General features: G+C 39.3%; 1 protein-coding gene across 2 annotated transcripts; it reads left to right on the forward strand.

The window, feature by feature from the left end:
* Positions 1-1,736: 1,736 nt before the first annotated feature.
* On the forward strand, positions 1,737-17,655 carry gga3a (golgi associated, gamma adaptin ear containing, ARF binding protein 3a; the record flags this gene model as incomplete). 2 transcript variants are annotated; one of them, XM_083938103.1, is made up of 17 exons in its annotated part: positions 1,737-1,773; positions 3,829-3,913; positions 4,101-4,176; positions 4,273-4,371; positions 4,458-4,581; positions 4,743-4,846; positions 6,278-6,358; positions 6,492-6,629; positions 7,053-7,134; positions 8,977-9,099; positions 9,790-9,996; positions 11,195-11,268; positions 11,355-11,587; positions 12,584-12,852; positions 14,223-14,416; positions 14,597-14,707; positions 15,638-17,655. In XM_083938103.1, 17 exons carry the CDS (start codon positions 1,737-1,739, stop codon positions 15,746-15,748), a joined length of 2,148 nt encoding a protein of 715 aa, XP_083794229.1. In that variant the 3' UTR covers positions 15,749-17,655. The 2 variants fall into 2 exon arrangements, with proteins under 2 accessions (XP_083794229.1, XP_083794230.1); XM_083938104.1 differs by having other exon boundaries at positions 14,247-14,416.
* Between the last annotated feature and the right edge of the window lie 1,520 nt (positions 17,656-19,175).

Here is a 19,175-nt window from a genome sequence, read left to right on the forward strand (position 1 = left end):
CATCATACACAGCAGGGAACCAGCTTGGTCATCCTCAAAATTATGTTTATGATGCACTTATTCATTGTAACTTACAGGTGTATCTTAACTGAAGCTGGTATATCCAAGTTCAAATATAACTACATAGTCATCTCATAAACGTATTACATGCCTCTTTTAGATTGAGTACAGTATGACTTTGTTCATATTTTATTTGGCCACTAGGGGGGAAAATCCCCCAAATCCTGACACATTAATGACCTTACAAACATGTATGTAACCATTCATGAGCACCTCTAGAGGAGGAGAAGGGAATGGTGCCTTTATAAACTAAAAGTGTTCATAGAATCTTAGACCCCATAATGTCACATGCAAAAATTCGTTATATTTAATTGAGTCTTGATAAAAAAACAGTCGGTTTTGCTTTTCCATGATATGGAAAAGAACAATGCATGCCTTCATTGCATCTCAACTGGACTATTGCAATTCCCTATATTCAGGCCTTGCGCAGCCTTCACTTGAGGGTCCAAAGTGCTGCTGCAAATATGGTGACTGGTGCTCACCTTGCTTCCTTGCTTGCTTTCAAGGCTGTCAATGGTCAGGCCTCATTGTATATGTCAGATGTTATTCACTGGCACTCAGCCTCTTAGATCTGACGACAAATCTCTCTTGTAGCCAATAGCCCACAATCACGACCAAAAGGTGACAGAGCCTTTGCAGTTGGAACCAGTTTTTAAATCTAGGCTAAAGAAACATTTTTATTCACTGGTCCTTTTTTTCTCTATAATTCTGTATTTGTACATGCATTGCTGTTTATTGTTGTTGTTGGTTGTCTTTTCCGTAAATTTCTAACTGCACTCTGAGGTTGTCTCTCTTTTGGTACAGCACTTGTATTGTGTTTTAAATGTGCTCTATAGGACGGCTATGGCCCAGGAGGTAGAGCTGGTTGTCCACAGGGTCCCCTTGGGCGAGACATTGAACCCCAAATTACTCCTGATGGTTGGCCAGCACCTTGCATAGCTTGCTGTCATCTGTGTGTGAGTCTGTGCGTGTGTGAATGGGTGAATGTGAGGCTAAATTGTAAATTGATTCTGACAATAGTGCAGTCCATTTAACTTCCATTTAGAAATAACCTTTACTCACCGGCCAACTGGTCAAGACAGATGGCCGTCCGACATAGAGCTGTGCCTGTTCGACGTTCCTGCCTGTTAAAAGGAAGGTTTTTCGTTGCCACTGTGTGTACAAGATTGCTGGATAAACACTGTATATAGATATTATTATTATCATCATCATTATTATTATTATTATTATTATTATTATTATTGTTATTGTTATAGAGATTGGGATTTGCAGCTGCTTATGGAGTAATTGTTGGGTGTCTGTAAATCATAAATAAGTCAGACTGTGGTCTAGACCTATACTATTTGTAAACAGTGTCTTGACATAATGTCTTGACATATGTCTTGACGTGTCTTGACATAACTTTTGTTATGATTTGGTACCATAAATAAAATGGACTTGAATTGAATTACTAAAAAGTGATGATTGCCTAATCAAGACATGAAGACGATCACAAGGTATAGAGACACAAGTGAAGCAGGGATGCTTTACATCTCGGCTATAAAGAAAATTCAGTCTTTATCATAAGTCTTAACCCAAAAATAACATGTCAATAGTTCATCGAACTAGCGAAGAGCAACTCCCACTTGTCCGACAGCAAGTGAAGGCAGCAGGAGTCACGCGTTGTTTGTGCAAACATGGCGGACGATGGAGAATCGTTGGAGTCCTGGCTTAGTAAGTACACACTTAAACTCCCTTTTCATGTCGTTTATTCATACCAAAGGCGTGCTCAAATATGCTCTATAACCGTAGGTGTCCGGAACAAAAGAGGAAGCCACATGACATTGCTGAAACGGGAAAGTATCGTGTTTATTCGTATGTGTTGTCACAAAAGTGGCTAACACAGACAGCTGCTCAACTGATGGTGAAGGATGTAGCTAGCAAAAGGAAGAAAAAGCTGTGACATTTTGTTTATACCTGTGTCCTGGAGTTATAGTCGGTATGTTGAGGTGCTTATTCGGTTCCACAGTACAATTTTACATTTGCTGCCGGTTGTTAAAGACGGCTGTTGTAAATACCTTCAGGCGCTGACTTATATCCAAGTTAAATATGTATTGCAACATCAAACTGGATCAGTGAAGTGTCTGCAGGCTATCAGAGAGATAAGTCATGACATCCGATACCCTGAAGACGTCGGATAACACCCGACTCGGTTGTTGTTGTTGTTGTTGTTGATGTTGTTAGTTCGGGGGAAATAGAGGTTGATACTCCAGGGTGGACTCATTTATTTCATATTCCACAAAGCTCCAGCCTACATTAACATGGTAGCCTGTCTACCATATGTGTATACACTTTACAACAAGGTACACAGAGTATTTACCAGGGATGTGATGAACTAACAGCTAGTGCTAATGATTAATTAATAACTCCTATTAAACTGTTATAGACAAGCTAATCAAATCAAATTGATTTATAAATTGCATTTAAGAAATGCAGCAGTTGACCAAAATGCTGTACTATCAAATATAGTAAAAGCACAGTAAAAACACAATGAATAAAACCAATTTTACAGACAAAAGATAAAGAAAGGCAATTCTTATACTAAAAGCCAAAGTGTGTTTTGAGATGGGATTTGAAGACTTAGACTTCTCTTTAGTGATCCTTTTGGGATGACTCCTGCAAGGAAATTGAGTTTTCAGCAGCTTACAAAAACAGTATAGGATAACCAATAAACTCTTAGCTAAGTCAATACAGAAAGTCTAAAAAAACAATAAACAGTATGCAATAAACTCTTAGTCAAATATATATGAGGTAGATGTAAGAAACTAGGTCAAATACAATTCACGGAAAATTAAGTAAGATAAGTTAAATTTAGAGGACATGTACAAGATCAAATATGTATGATTGTATATGACAGTAAACAGACAGTGTAGTGACCAGCCTAACATGCAATGACAACCGAAAAGCTTACTAATGATTAGTTGATTAAGTAAGAAGTTAGGAACGTATCAGGAATGACTTGTTAGTTGATGAGTCATTAACAAGTTCCTCAAGTACCTAACAAGCATCTCACCCGGCCTGATCAGACCAGTCCCAGTCTGGTCAGATGTGGATATGAACTGATGAAGCCTCATGGATGAGAGGTGAAACGTCATCCTCGACAAATAACCAAGACCATTTGCTTTTGACTGAAATTGCTTTGGGGATAACAATGACCTGGACAAATGAGAACATTCACAGGCCAACAGTTGTTAGAGAACAGTCTGGGACATCTTATATTAATGAATCATTGAATAATGATTCATAAATATCTGTCAGTCGATCATACTGACCACTTTCCTCAAGAACCAGCGTCTATGCGGCACAAAACAAGTAACAACTCATCAATTACATTATTTCTTACTTTTATTGCGTCACCCAAGTAAAGCATCATACTGAGTATTTACTAATTAGTCCCTCATTAGTTCATGTTTATCTTATGATTACTTACCCTTTCTGTGCTGTTCTTAAGTAACTCATCATTATGCACTATAAAGTCATCCATTAGGAATTTTTTGAGAAGTAGGCCTGCTTATTAATGATTGATCAATTATATAATTGTTCCTGGTTAATTCATTGTTTTTAAATAACTAATCATAAGTTACTCTATAAAATGTTATTTATTCACTAATGGTTCACTAGCAGTTACTCATTTGTTCCCTGGTAACTATAGAAGATGTTGTGTACGTTATTGTAAAGTGTTACTTAAGAGTATGAGAGATCATTTGATATATCCTTCTCTTTTTTCAGACAAAGCCACCAACCCTTCCAACAGACAGGAAGACTGGGAGTATATAATGGGATGTTGTGACCAAATCAATAAGGAGCTAGAAGGGTATGGTCAACTTCATTCATTAACCCAATGTCACCCATGATGTTGAATCATGCCCATCTAATATTGCTTATCTGTGTCCTCATGTGCTCAACGCGTAAATCTTTTTAGAAAGGCAGTTCTAGCCCAGACTCTGAATAGCTTTTGTAATTGAGTTTGCATTGGATTGTTTCTTTCTGTCATATTTCAGCCCACAAATATCCGTTAGACTGTTGGTTCACAAGATTCAGTCCCCACAGGAATGGGAAGCGATGCAAGCATTAACGGTCCGTAGTGTAATTACTTCACTGCATTTTTCTTTTTGATATCCTTCAGAAGAAAGTGGAAGAAAATATTTATCTCAAGCTCTTTCTCTTTTGAAGGTTCTGGAGGCTTGTATGAAGAACTGCGGGCGACGTTTTCACAATGAAGTTGGAAAATTTAGGTTTCTAAATGAATTAATTAAGGTGGTTTCACCCAAAGTAAGTAACATAAATGTTCCTTGAATAGGATGTTTACCTTTGGAAAGTGTGGTGTCATTCTGAGCTGTGCATCTATCTTTTTTCAGTATCTAGGAGACAAAATATCAGAGAGAGTGAAGACAAAAGTGATCGAGATACTGTACAGTTGGACTGTGTCGCTACCAGATGAAACAAAGATATTTGAAGCGTATGAGATGCTAAAGTCACAAGGTGAGAAACTACTCAACTGTATAATATGCTGATGGGTTATAATACACATTAAAAAACAATATGGTTGCATAACATTGACATCCAAAAATAAAAAATTGTGCTGTGGACCCAAAACAGCCATTCCCAGAGTAAATAGCTGCTGGTTGTCATTTGTATTTTAGGTATTGTTGCAGTTGACCCAGAAGTCCATTTTGATGCTACATTATTACCATCGCCTTCTCCCCGAGCCAAGAATCCTGTGTTTGATGATGAGAAGAAGAGCAAGGTAAGAAGACTTATTTTGGCATGTGAACACTGTAGCTCACTCAGTTCACACAGCTCTCTTTCGTTGTATCTGTTACAGATAACGATTTCCAACTAATCGGTTTATTGGCACAGTGTAAATCCTTTGGTACCTCTGTATTTGAACTATCTGAGTGCCTGCATATTTAGCCGCTCCACTCGGACCCTCCTTACCCATTACTATGTAAGGAATAGTTTGACATTTTTAGAAATAGCCTTATTCGCTTTCTTGCATATGTCCATTACACATGAAGCCATATACAGGAGATGAAATGAATAGTCTAGCACTTTACTTCTTTTAAAACCACAATCTGTCCTTTTTTTTTTTTACTAGTTTTTGTAGGGATAGTTTCATAGGGATAGTTATGCTATTTTGAAGTAGAGTAGTATGAGGTACTTATACGTAGATAGTCAGTGTTTTACCGACAGCAGATGAAGGTTGGCCCAAAGCCAGTTTTGGTGTAGCAGGCTGGAGAACAACCAACACAGAAGCTAAGAAATGTACTGCTGTGGACGGGGGCAGCAGCTAAGTGTATTTTAGATAATACACTCATACAAGTACCTCATACAACCCCACTTAAAAAATCAGAATTATCCCGTTAAAAAAAAACAGGTATATTAATTAGTCTGCTTTAGAGGGGTCGGTAGGCAGATTTCTGTTACTTTTTTGATGGATCCAAGCTAGCTGTTACCACCTGTTTCCTATCTTTATGATAAGCTAACCATCTACTGGCTGTAGCTTCACATTTAAAGGGGCTGTACTTAACATTCAGAACATTAATATAACAGAAAACAAACTAAAGATGAGCAGATCAACTCTGACTCCAACTCTGACATTTGTAGTGTTGGAGCAACAAAAGAGGATAGTGCAAAGAACAACAGCAAAATATAAATAAATAAAGAAATCTGTGTGTAGTCTAATGTAATCCAAATTAATCATTTTCTAGGCTTAAGATGTTTTCACATCTCTCCTCTACCAGTCCCCAGACTGTTCTTTTGCTCTGCAGAGCAGCGGGCGTCCGAAGCCAAACATGTTTTATATGTTCACTTGAATGTTCACCATTCATAGTTTATATTTTCCTTAATGATGTATTATTTCATAAACCCACAACACATGTTCTGTTAACCAGAACGTTATTTTCATGAACCCATCCACCCAATCGACGGATTAATTGCATATATTTTTGCGTAGAAGGATCAAAATAGGATCTCTCTCTCTCTCTTTCTTGCCCTCTCTCACTGTTGTGTCACAGACTTTTGCTCCAGTGCCATATAGATCATGACTGCATGTTTACTTTGTGTGTGACTGCAGTCCATCTGTAGTTTTTTTTAGGGTCTGGGAGCTTGTATGGCTTTGCTGCTTGTGTCAATGTGATCTGTGGGAAATGAGCTTGAATGTTTATTCTCCCTGCAGAGATTATCAGAGCTGCTGAAGAGCAAAAAGCCTGAAGACCTGCAAGAGGCAAATCGGCTCATCAGGAACATGGTCAAGGAGGTATGTCAGTTTCAAATGAAATGTTGTATTTTATGATAAAAACTATCTAAACTTTTCTCAAAGCTCAGTTTATACTGGTAGCCAGGTTTAATAAGTGCTATTAACAAGTGCAACTCAACCCTTTTCCCCGCAGGATGAAGTGAGAACACAGAAAGCCACAAAGCAAAAAAGCACACTGGAAGCAGTCAACAACAGCGTCAAACTCCTTAACGAGATGCTTGCTCACTTCAGCCCAGATGACTCCACAGACGGAGACAAGGAGCTCATTAGGGTTTGTTCTCCATTAGATAGGGTTCAAATAGTAGTATTTGGAAAGAAATTCACTTCTTCCCTTGGCATTTATTGACCTTTTTGGAAAGACTCTTTAAAAGTTCAAACCTTGGCCATACAGCCCCAAAGCAATGCAAAGTAGTTTCCTCCTCTTGATTTAAACATGTAGGAAACAATTAGAACAGTGTCCTTCTGAGACAAACCAGTCCTTCATCAAGTATCAAGTTTCAATCCAGTCCTTCATCAAGCTCAAGTGATTTATTGAGGAAAATATAAGACATGTAATAATAGCATGTTTGATATCATAGTTTTAAAGGACATTTATTTATTACGTATGAGAAACACTTTTCTTTCCATATCCTTTGATACAGCAGTTTATAAATGAGATTCAAGATGTGAATATTCAGGGTTTGTTTTTTTTCAGGACCTGTATGGTGATTGTGACAAGCTCAGGCAAACTGTGTTTCAGCTTGCTACTGAAACTGAGGATAATGACAGCAGCTTGGGTAAGAAATCTTGTAATTTGACCCGAGTGACTCTGTTGATGCGCACATAAAATGACGTCAGAGCCGCCGTAGGCTTTGTGCTCGTGCTCGTACATGTGCGCACACTCGTGCTCGTACATGTGCAAACATGCTTTACAAAAGCCCACCTCTCCCAAACGGTCCGTGGCTGGCAAGCATGCCGCACCTAGGCACGGTATGGCTGCACTCATACTGGTCAAACGAACTAGACTTTAGCCGTTAAATGTGCTTGGGCACCTTACGGATGGACAGTGTGAGTGCGCACTTACTATCCTAATTTAAGTATGATTGGTTTGAGTCATGATTTACAGAGGCCTTTATGTCTGACAAGGAAGAGATATGATTCCTCCGTTTCAGTCCAATATATGAAAAGTAAAAATAAAACTAAGCATCACTTACTGTTGTACCATCAATTGTTTCACCCTAATATTAATCCAGACAAGACCAGTAAAATCTTGAATAGTCAACTCCTACAGCCAGATGCCTGGTTACTTTGCTGGACCTTCACTGGGTAGTCAAACCGCCAAAAGCCGCTATTATCCATGAGCATGGAAGATTTTGAGAGTGGTTAGGTATATAAGAGGGAATTCCACGCCTCACTTGTGGAGCCTTCTCTTGCACTCCCCAAACTTTTGGCACTGCATCTCCACCATAGTATGGTCAGGAAAAATCCCAAGTTTGAGCCAGCCAACCAGCTCATTGTGACAGTGTTTATCTTCACCTGAAAACAACATCCATCTGCTACCGTTAAAGCACACAGTGTGATGAATTTTAGCCTGCATGAATGTCTTTTAAGTTTACATTGATAAAACCGAGCACCTAACATTGGTAGTGGAAGTTAGCTACTGTCCTGCAGCTGCTCTCTGTTGCGCACACTGCAACTGAGCATGAGGAGAAGAAAAGACACGAGAAAATCGACTGTAAATTCCACAAAACACAGTGAAGTTAAAGTAAAACAAGTTAACCTTAACCTTGCGCGCTATTGGCTGGTTAAACCCGATGACGACAGAGAAGTGTCAGAAGCATTTTTATGTTTACAATTTACATTCAACATGACGGCCACTGAAGCGCAGCTACCACGACCCGTTGATGCATCTATCACTGCCGTTTAAAATTATTTCAGTGGCAAGTTTACTTTGAAAACTGAGCAGAAACTTGCCCTGAAGCTATTCCTCCAAAGAAAGAATGGATTTGCTTTACTGCCGTGTGGTTTTGGTAAAAGTTTAATCTACCCGTTAGCACTGCTGATGGCCAAACGAGTACATCATCTGGATCGTTGATCATTTCAACTACATCTTCCTGGCTAGTAAAGACACTCAAACTGAGCTGAAATGCAAACACCTGCCCCAGCAGGTGTCTTTTGGTGTAATAAAAGTCAAAGTCAAATATCCAAATACCAAAATTGAAAACTGAATACCTACCCAACGAATTAAAATTTGACTATTAATGGTGTAGTGGTTAGCACTGTCGCCTCATAGTGAGAAGGTTCCAGGTTCGCATCCCGGCTGGGGACCTTCTGTGTGGAGTTTGCATGTTCCCCCCGTGTCAGCGTGGGTTTCCTCCGCCAGTCCAAAGACGTGCAGGTGTTAGGTTAATTGATGACTCTAAATAGCCTGTGACGGGAGACTGGTCAATCACAGGTCATTTTATAGAAAGAGAGAGTTCCTATTGGCTGGGGACGGAGTGTAGAGAGAGTGAGCTGCTTTTTACCTACTACTCGTCAAAAATGTTCTTGTGTTGTGTTTGGCAAAAACTTTGTTTTTTGTTATTGTTAAAATGTTAGTAGCAGCATCCCAATCTAACCTTTTAAAATGCTCTTATCAGGTGACATCCTGCAGGCCAGCGATGACCTCTCCCATGTCATTAATTCCTATAAGAAGATTGTGGAAGGGCAGATCTTTAATGGAGAGACTGACGCAACACAACCTTCACAATCAGTCAGACAAGGTACATTTTTGAGCAGATTGTATGTCCTTGTGTGTTTACAGCATTATAATATGCAGTTTGGCAATTCAGTCTCTGGCATATTTTCAAGAGAAGCTTCTATTTTGTGTGTATCAACAAAACTCAAAAACGCTGCGTTTTCGTTGCCTTAAAATGAGCGGTTTATATCTACATATAGAGTGGGTCCTTTTCCATGGAGCCTGTCATGGCGCACTGCCATGTTTCTACAGTAGCACCGAACGGACAAACCAAAGACTGACTCTAGGGAGGGTCATTTGTGTTTTTGCGTCGGCCATCATAGTTCTCGTACACACTTGGCACGCCGTAAAGTTTCAGTTAGTTTCACTCTGCAACCTCACCAATAGATGCCAAACAAATCTGTACCTTTTAAACCAAGATGTGAATTTGTAAGGACTGATATTTCACCTCATGGTAATAAGTAAAATAATAATGTATCTAGACTATTTATGAATGCCATACACAAGGGCCACAATAAGATATTACAAGTCAAAACAAGTCCTTGCTGCTGCTATCAAATATTGCACCCCAAAAAAGTGACATCGTATGTGAAGATGCCGAATGACTACTAGCAACTAACGTTGCTTTTTTTTCCCCCTCACCATGTGAGATTATTTGCAGCTTGGAAGTATTTTATGATTTTGCAAATTATTTTTCTCCATCTAACAAGCATAGGTTGCACAAACCAGTCCGAGATTCTGATTGACCTGGTGGGTCTGGACATCCAGAGTGTCTCTCCACCAGGGCAGCAACCCCCAACATCTTCTCTGTCTTTTCCTGCTGACCTGCTGTGTGGGTCTGCTGCCACTGACCCTCAGTCTCCCAGCCCCAGTATACCCTCTGCAGCACTCTCTCTGCTGGATGAAGAGCTACTATCTTTAGGTAACCTGTAATATATTTACATTACAAGTAGTTGAATGTTTTTTTTCATGACATCATTGGACATTAACTGTAGGTGTTTTTACACTGGACAGCAAGCCAGCCATTCGGCTGCCTTTTTGCCGGCCTGGTCGGCGTATTCAGACAGATCATAGCCCCCTAATTGTGGTGGCTTGGACCCTACACATATTGGAAGCTTGATTTCCATTTGAATAGAGTTTTGCGGCTTGCCGGCATATTGGGCGGAGTTGTCGATGATGTGAATTGGCTGGAGTTTTAAAAGCAGGAGACAGCTAATCACAGGAAGGAGAGACAGCAAGTCATCACCCAGTCATCACTTTAACCGCGACAGCAAAATATCGGCCGCACATAACCTATTTTTTTACTTTAACCTTTTTTAAAACTTCTCGTTTTTTCATTGTTGTTTTGACAATGTCTCTGCTGTTACAGGGTTAATTTCTTCCGACACATATGTTTTATGTAACACGTTGTCTTTCACCTCAGGTCACATGTTAACACCTATCCCAGAAAGCCGGCTTTTGGGAAAAGAGGAACATTACGCCACATAGACAGGACGACAAATTGCTGCCTTTGCCTGGCAGCCATGTAACAGCCTTTATTTTGTATAAAAACACCTTGTGATTATGCCTCCGCGCAGGAGACAGCCAAGGGCTAAGGCATTATGGTTTTACGGGTTGTGCGTCCACTCATCCCATTCTTGTGAACGCAATATCTCAGGAACCCCTGGAGGGAGTTTTCAATTTTTTTCAAAATTGGCAGAAATGTTACACTGACCTCACAAGTGCATTTCATACAAATGTTTAAAGGGATAAAATGATGATGGGATGACATTTTATATCCAAAAGGTCAACTTTACTGTGATTTAACGTCATAGCTCAGGAACAGAAGGGAAGACATTTGGTTGGATACTAAATTGGTGACGCTAATCTTGAAACTGTGATGATTGTATAGATCCTTAGTGCTTCCGGGTTAAAGATATGTGTGCAGCATCAATGTTTTACCAAAAAATGCAATACTTTTTTATTTAATTAATTCAAAGTATTATGTAAGTCCGGACAGTTTGGAGGTAAACTGCAACTTGACTGGTTTGCAGAGGCATACAACTTCAAGGTGGTAAGTCTAGTTTGAGAATATCTTGTTAAAATCCTCATAATGTGACATGTTATGTGTTCTTTCATAGGCCTCAACGATCCCGCTCCTGTTCCAAATAAATCATCACATGTAAACCTGAGCAATCATTTGCCATCTTTACAGGTAATTAAATTTATTGAAACAATTTCTACTAATATCAAGTATTATCTTATTGGTAATAACAGTGTTTTTATTTCCATGTATTCCAGAATTCCAGTCAAGATTTTGACTTTTTTGACTCCACTTCACCTTCAGTTCCAGCGTCCTCTACATCTCCAGATGCTCCTCCTCAGTCATTCAGTATGGCCTTTCCTGCTACCTCAGCCACCCCTTTCACTCCACAACAGGTCTCTACTTCACCTGGAGGGTCCCACACCACTTCGGCTTCTCTCAGTTACAATCTGCAAGACCTTGCCTTGCTGGATCTGGGCAGTCCTAAAATGTGAGTAACTTACCTCGTATGAGGTAAAACTGGGGAGGGTATATGGATCAGCACCAATCTGTCCATATATGACACATGGATGCTGGACCACATTTTTCAAATAATTATGCATGCTTTGCTCTGTTCCAGTGTTTTTTGTTGTAATTGCAATGATTGGCCTTAGTGGGTGCCTTAACACAACATTTTAAAGGCACTCTGTTTAATGATAAGCCACTGTAAAATTCCTGACAGTTAGTATTACCGTGTCAAATTTTTATCATTATTAAAACCATGTTTGATTACCTCGATTTGAAAAAGTCTCAGTGAATATCATCCATCATCAACCGAAGTTAGCAGCAGTATCCCAAACGTAGGCACAGTTTGCAGTTTCATTAAGTGCTACAACCGCTTACTTCAAATGGCAGAGTCTTCCGCATGACTCCATTAGTTTTTGATACAATATAATCTGTAGATGACCCTGCAGCCACTTTGAGAGTAGTGATTTAAGCACTTTAATTAAGCAACATCGCTGATGGTACAATTCTTTTGGTGGATTTTTTTCAGAAAACAAAACACACATTTCAAAACATAATTGTACTTTGTGTTGTCTCAATTTAAATATTTTGTGTTTGTGTGTGTGTATAATTAATTACTTTGTGTTGACTAAATTTAATCAATTGGGTTTGTGTAATTTAGTAGTTTGTGTTTTCTCAGTTTAATTAATTTGTGACCATATATGGAGGACAAAAGTCCCCAGATTAGACTCCCCCCTCATATCAACCATAGATTTTAATTTTGTATTAGTTTAAGACCAAATGCCTTTGCACTCCACTAACGATAACTAAACCTGACTGCACAGGGTTTGTTGTGAATAGTATATACTATTTCTTTTACCCTGCTTCTATTATCTTGTTCTTATCATACTATAGGTTGTCAATGTTTATGTCGCTCATTATACGTTTAAACATTATGGGACCTGCGATGCTTTTGACAAACAAACTTGTATTATCCACACAGTACACCCCAGGGGATGGACAGCTTTCTGGTCAAGAGTGAGGATCTGCTGGCTCCTGCCACCATGTCTAACAGTGTCTGTGTCACCTCGACCACATCCACCTCACTGCTCCTAGGAGGGTCCACTCTTCCCGCTGCCAAGAGTCAGGCAGATGACAGCCCTCTGTTATGCTCTCTGTCCCCCATTCTCCCTCTGAGCCAGGCTAGCCCAGACAAGGGACAAGAGGTGTGCCTGGCCAATGTATTTGTCCCTTTGGATGCCATTAAGCCAAGTGAGTTGTGTGTGTGTGTCACAGTTTTCTAGACCTGCTGCAACTATGAATTTGTGTATAAGCCTTAATTTAATTACAATAACATTTTCAATAAAAAGATTTTCACAAGGTTGGAGGATTAGTGTTTAGCACTGTTGCCTCACAGCATTAGGGTTCCATGTCCAAACCCCACCAGCTGGCTGACTGGGGACCTTCTGTGTAGAGTGTGCATGTACTCCCTCTCAAGAGGGTTTTACCCAGGTTTTTTGGATCTCTCCTACACTTCTCTCCCAACTGTTAATGGGTGATTCTAATTCTTCCTGTAGGTGTGAGTGATCTATGTGTCTGCCCTGTGATGATTTGCCTTTGCTCAATGTCAGCTGGGATTGGCTTAGCCCCCGACCTCGACTGGGATAAGCAGTTCCAGATAATGGATGTATGCAGTAGCACTGGAGCAGGGCAGACATATTTTAGAGGACATTTAATCTCCTTTACCAAGACTCTAATAAAACAGAATAAAGCAGTCCAGTGCTAAGTATTTAAGTGTGATCTGATGTGACAAAAAACTATTTACATCCTCAAAAGCTGAACTTAGAATGCATTATTGGGATTTTGTATCATTTTCAACTGCAATGATTCTAGGATTTGGTCGCTATTTCGTTAACAGCAGCCTAAAGATAAACAAACAAAACCCTGAAAAGAGGATACTTAATAAAAAACTAAAGGGGAGAGTTAATGTAGGTCCAGAGTTAATTTCTCAGACAATAAGACCTTCCTCCTTATTTAAGAATAATCGGTGGTTGAAAAAAACTGAACTTTAGACATTGCTGCCACTTAGTGGTAACAGTGGCAAACTGGACCAAACTGGAAAAGACCGGGTGATATTTTTCCAATAATGCTTGTTAATAAACATTTTCATTGTGGTCTGCAAGTAATTCTCGCAAAAAGAAGAGCATTGATCAAATTTTGCCTCCAGTACAGAGCATATTGAGAATAATTGTAGGTGGTGTATTTAGGAAGACTCTGGACTAGGGCTGCAACTGACAACTATTTTTGTGGTGATTGGTGATGAATCTGCAGATAATTTACTCAAGATGACATCTACAAATTACTTGCTATGTACACAAATCAAAGATATTCAGTTTAATGTCATAGAAAAGTAAAGAAACCAAAAAATGTTAACATTTAAGAAGCTGGCATCAGAGAATTTGGATGTTTTTTCCTAAAACGATGACTAAAAATCGATTGATTTGTTGAAAAGTTGACAGCTAATTGATTAATCGAATAATTGTTGCAGCTCTACCCTAGACTTGTTATAATCTCTTCAGTCTGGCTAACCATATGTAAAGTGCTGGGAAGACTGCAAAACTACAATCTCTCATCAATCGCAGTTTGCTTTGTGTGCTATATTTTAGGTAAAGTGTGTCCTGTGACAGCATATGACAAAAACGGGATCCGTGTTCTGCTGCATTTTGCCACTGACTGTCCAGCAGGCAGACCTGATGTGCTGGTGATAGTGGCGTCCATGCTCAACACTGCCCCGCTGCCTGTCAGGAACATTGCTCTGCAGGCTGCTGTGCCCAAGGTAAAACCTACTGGGATTCTCCTCTCTAATACCACCGTTAATGCGTAGCAAGCCACACAGTGTGCATTTATATTCAAAATAATTCCCTTTGGCCGATGTTCAACTCAACTGAAATTGACATTTAAGTGGGTTGCCGCTTTTACTTAATGAACATGGATCTCTGTTCTGCCAATTCACCAGACGATGAAAGTGAGACTGCAGTCACCCTCGGGGACAGAGCTGGCTCCTTTTAACCCAATCCTTCCACCTGCTGCCATCAGTCAGGTCATGCTGCTTGCCAATCCTCTCAAGGTAAAGCTCAGCCTGGGGCTGTTTATTTTTCATAAATTAAAGAGTAATTTTCTGTATTTTTCAACCTCCCAATTAAAAAAAGAAATGTTCCCATTAGTCACTTACTGCTCAACACTTTAAAACACTTAAATCACACATCAGATCTTGATGAGATCTGCCAATCCTGGTGTTCTCTCTGGATGCCAATCGAGCTGCACGGTGCTTGGCTGTGAGTAAATGTCCCACTAGAGGAAGTCGGTCCCTCATGCCACCCTCATGAAGTCTGTTTCTGCATACCAGTAGCCTGCTGGAGGTCATTCTGTAGGGCTCTTGCAGTGCTCCTCCTGTTCCTGCTCACACAAAGAAGCAGATACCGTTCCTGCTGCTGGGTTGATGCCCTTCTACGGCCTTGTCCAGCTCTCCTTGTGTAACGGCCAGTCTCCTGGTATCTCCTCCATGCTTTTCAGACTGTGCAGGGAGACACAGCAAACTCTTGCGACTGCACGTATGGATTTGCATTCCTGGAGGAGCTGGACTACCTGTGAAGCAATTCCCTTATTCTTGCTTTTGTCTCTCCATTGCACCTGTTGTCACTTTTATTTGCACCAAAGCAGGTGAAACGGATTCACAATCACTTGTGCTTCCTAAATCCAAATATTGATATCCCTGAAGTTTAACTGAATTGATGTTATACTGTGACGATTACATGTTCACTTAATGTTTCTGAGCAGTAAATGGGGAAAATATAGTCCAGGATGAAAATAGCTAAATACCCTATAAGTAATTCAGTGTTTTTATCTATGTTTGAAGCTATACAGCACAGTATTACTTATTGCCAACCACAATGCTATGAGGATATAGTCATCACTGTCATTGACAATGCACTGGTTCTTGTGTGTTCCAGCATGCTAATGCAAACCTTCAAGCAGAGTGTGTGTTTGTGTTTTGCAGGATCAAGTTCGGATGAGATACAAACTGACATTCACGCTTGGAGAGCAGCCACACTCAGAAGTGGGGGAAGTAAATGAGTTTCCACCCGCTGACAGATGGGGAGCCCTATAGCCCTGCCTACAGAAACTACAAGGCAGGTCAAGAGAAAGGGCAATATTGGAAGACTTTTAGGGTAAATTAGAAGAATATATTATAGACTTTAATGGACCTTGAAGGAGTTTTTCTACTTTAGATGGCCCACTGAAGGATTCAGTGACATACATCCAACATAAACTTTACTGCAGAGGTAGTCAAATTGGGCAGTAAAAATGGTGTAATGTGGATGATGGTAATGTGGGAAAATCATCTGTAATGTTAAATATTGCTAACTTATTCAGGTTTTTACTATTACTATACACTTCCTCTCATTGTAATGTTCATATGCACTGTCCTTCCATGCCCAACAGTGTTAATTTTAAGAAAAAACACACGTTGAAGGAGATTGTGAAGCCTGGGTCATATGACAACGTATCATACACAGGTTTATAAGATATCTTATGAAACGTTATGCACAAATTTTCATGCATTATCCTACGAATGTCCAGCAACACAAGCAATCAGTGCACCTGTGCAAGCCTTGCAGTGCAGAACCTGTTTAGGCAACAAAACTACTTAGTTAGGTTTTGGAAAAAATCTGGGATTTGGGTTATGCATAAAAGTTTGTTTTGTATACCTATGTTATGTTAGTTAAGTACACAAGCACACTTATGTAACAAAAGTAAGTTCAAATACGTTAACGTTCACTTGTGCTTTCACATGGGACACAAACAGCGGTCTCCTGTGTGAAAGTCCTGTGTGTGTGTTTGACCCATCTATCCACCCCAACTTCCTCCCTATGTGGACTTTGTCAGCCTTTAATCTACATCCCTTGACTTCCTCCTTAGTGGAAGCACTACATATCCTGGTTCATGATTAGGTGGGTTATATACAAATCAAATAGTGCTGTTACTAAATAAAAGGATCTCAGCGATTGGCTCATCAAGAATTAGTTACTCTCAGTTGACTTCTTTCAATATTCTTCACAGTTACTACTGAATACTTTTACTCGTCTTCTTAGTTCTTCAATAACTCAGACTCTAATTATACTTTTGGGTCTTTCAGTATTTATTAACATGAATGTATTATTATTATTTTCATTTTGGGAGGAAGGTGTCATAACTGTTATTTTCCTGTTGTGGGAATTGACAGCTTTATCTTCACCTTCTGCATCCTCTTCTTATGATGAACATGTTCAGTATTGAAGTAAGATTGGCACAAATCAGTAGTGGGCTTTAATGTCACCAAATGTTCAGACAAACGGTTTATAACAGTATATTGTTACATTGTGTAGCAACAGTGTGGATTCTAATGGATAACATGCCCAGGCTGTGCAGTCTGCATATCATTTTGATAGAAAATTGTAATTCCTTCCAGATAAAAACAGCAGGCTTGTACCAGAGATATTAGCTCCTTTTGACTTGATAGGTGCAACATGAGCTATTAAAGGTGGGATCCATTGTACACATAAAGACGTTGTGCTTTAGGAAGTGCTGGCCTGCTGACAATGAATTAATCCCTGGAGACAGAAAGTAATATTGTTTGATGTTAATGAAATGCTGTGCATAGCTTTGCCCCTTGCTCATGTTCTTCGACCATGTTGTGGAAACTAAGCTAAGGGGGTAGGTTATTTGCCCTGGGTCAACTGTAAATGTTTAACTTATGTGGGAGTTTCCTAGATCAAATTAGGAAAATAGTTATTCGAGGAAATAATACTGTATATCAATAGTAAAACCTTGATGGTTACAGTAATTCAAAGCATTAGGCTCACAGCTTGTTCATCAAAAACTGTGACTTCTTTGTTTTTGTCTTTTTGGGGCTGTTAGATTCTCTACATATTTCTTGTGGAACTATTTATTCGTCTTTGATTGTCAAATGAACTTGTCATTGCATATTTTTGGAAAGCTATTTCTGTGCATGAAAAAAATAAAGAATGAGATGGATCTATTTGTAATACAATTTGCTTTTTCAGTGTCTAAGGACCAATATCCATGCAATAGCATATTAACCAAACCACTGCAGAGGTGTATTTTCATTTTCATATATTACAATTATATTCCGATTATTTACTCAAGTAAATGTAGCAATACCACAGTGTAAAAAAACAACTATTACAAGTAAAAGTCCTCTAATTTTCATCTAAACAGTTGTAACTAGAGCCTAGCTATCACAGAGGCTTATATGTAGTTGAGTAGAAGAATACATTATTACAAATACTCCAGTATGCCTACAAGTACCTCAGAGTACTTGCACTGACAGATATTTATGGTATCAACTTGCAGAGGCTAAAACATTTTATTCTCTGGGCGGTTTCATCCAGTGGAATTAAGCCTTTGTACGTTATATTTTAACAGCCCTAGCTGAGTATCCAAATTATTAATAATAAGAAAAGTATTGAAACAGCTGATATACTATAAGATCTTTCTTCTTAAACGTACTCATGTCATCATATAAGATTGTAATGTTCATTGAAAGGAAAAAGGACTGCCTTATTTATACAGTATATATATATACCTGTATATGGAGATCAAAATTAGAGAACAAAGTATTTATCATTGATTTATTCTGACTTTTTTTTTATTGTCCAGAATTTTATAGAATATCCGCTTTTGCTATACCACTGTTGTACTAGCATGTGTTTTTAAATAACTAAGGCACTTCAACAAAAAACTTTTTGTGAAAAAAACAGCAAAATCAGAGAACAGTAACCATTGTGTCAAAAGAGAAGCTTTAAACAATGTTTTCTTAGGGCTATATCATTAAAAAATGAATAGGAAGTCTAGAGGCCACAGCTTTGAATGACTTCAGCACATCTGCACCCACAGGACATCACTAGTTTCTCAAACTGCTCTGGTTTGATCTAGGTCCATTCTTCTTCAGTCTCTTCCACAGTTCGGTAACTGTAGTGGGTTTCTTAGACACTATGTTGCCAAGGATTTTCCAGAGATTCTCTATGGGGCTTAGGGAATCTGGGCGTGCCATTTCATTGTTTCAGTATTCTTAGCTTCAAATAACTGCTTAACCTGTTTTGCAGTGTGACAAGGGGCATTGTCTTGCATGAAAATTGAAGCTGATAGGGAGACAATTGCAGTGAAAGTATTGCATGTTGCTAAACGAGGTTCACATAAACATTTGCATTCACGCTGCCATGTAGCTGTACAAGAGGCCCAACTCGCCCCCCAAACCGTGACACGTCCTCCTCCAAATTAAACTGACTTTACACACTTTGGGTTCAGTCTTTCCCCAGTCCTACGACAGACATAATGTTCCCATCAGACCCCAGTAAACTGAACGTACTCTCATCACTGAAGTGCACTTTGGACCAGTTCTCCTCTGTCCACACAACATGCTCCTCAGCAAAGCCAAGTCCAGTCTTTTTATTCTTTCTGCTGATGAGAGGTTTGGTCACTGCAGAGTGGGCTTTCAGTCCAAATTGTCTTAAACGGCGAGACACTGTAGAGAG

Source organism: Echiichthys vipera (genome assembly GCF_963691815.1).
Source record: "Echiichthys vipera genome assembly, chromosome: 2".
Classification (NCBI taxonomy): Eukaryota; Metazoa; Chordata; class Actinopteri; order Perciformes; family Trachinidae; genus Echiichthys; species Echiichthys vipera.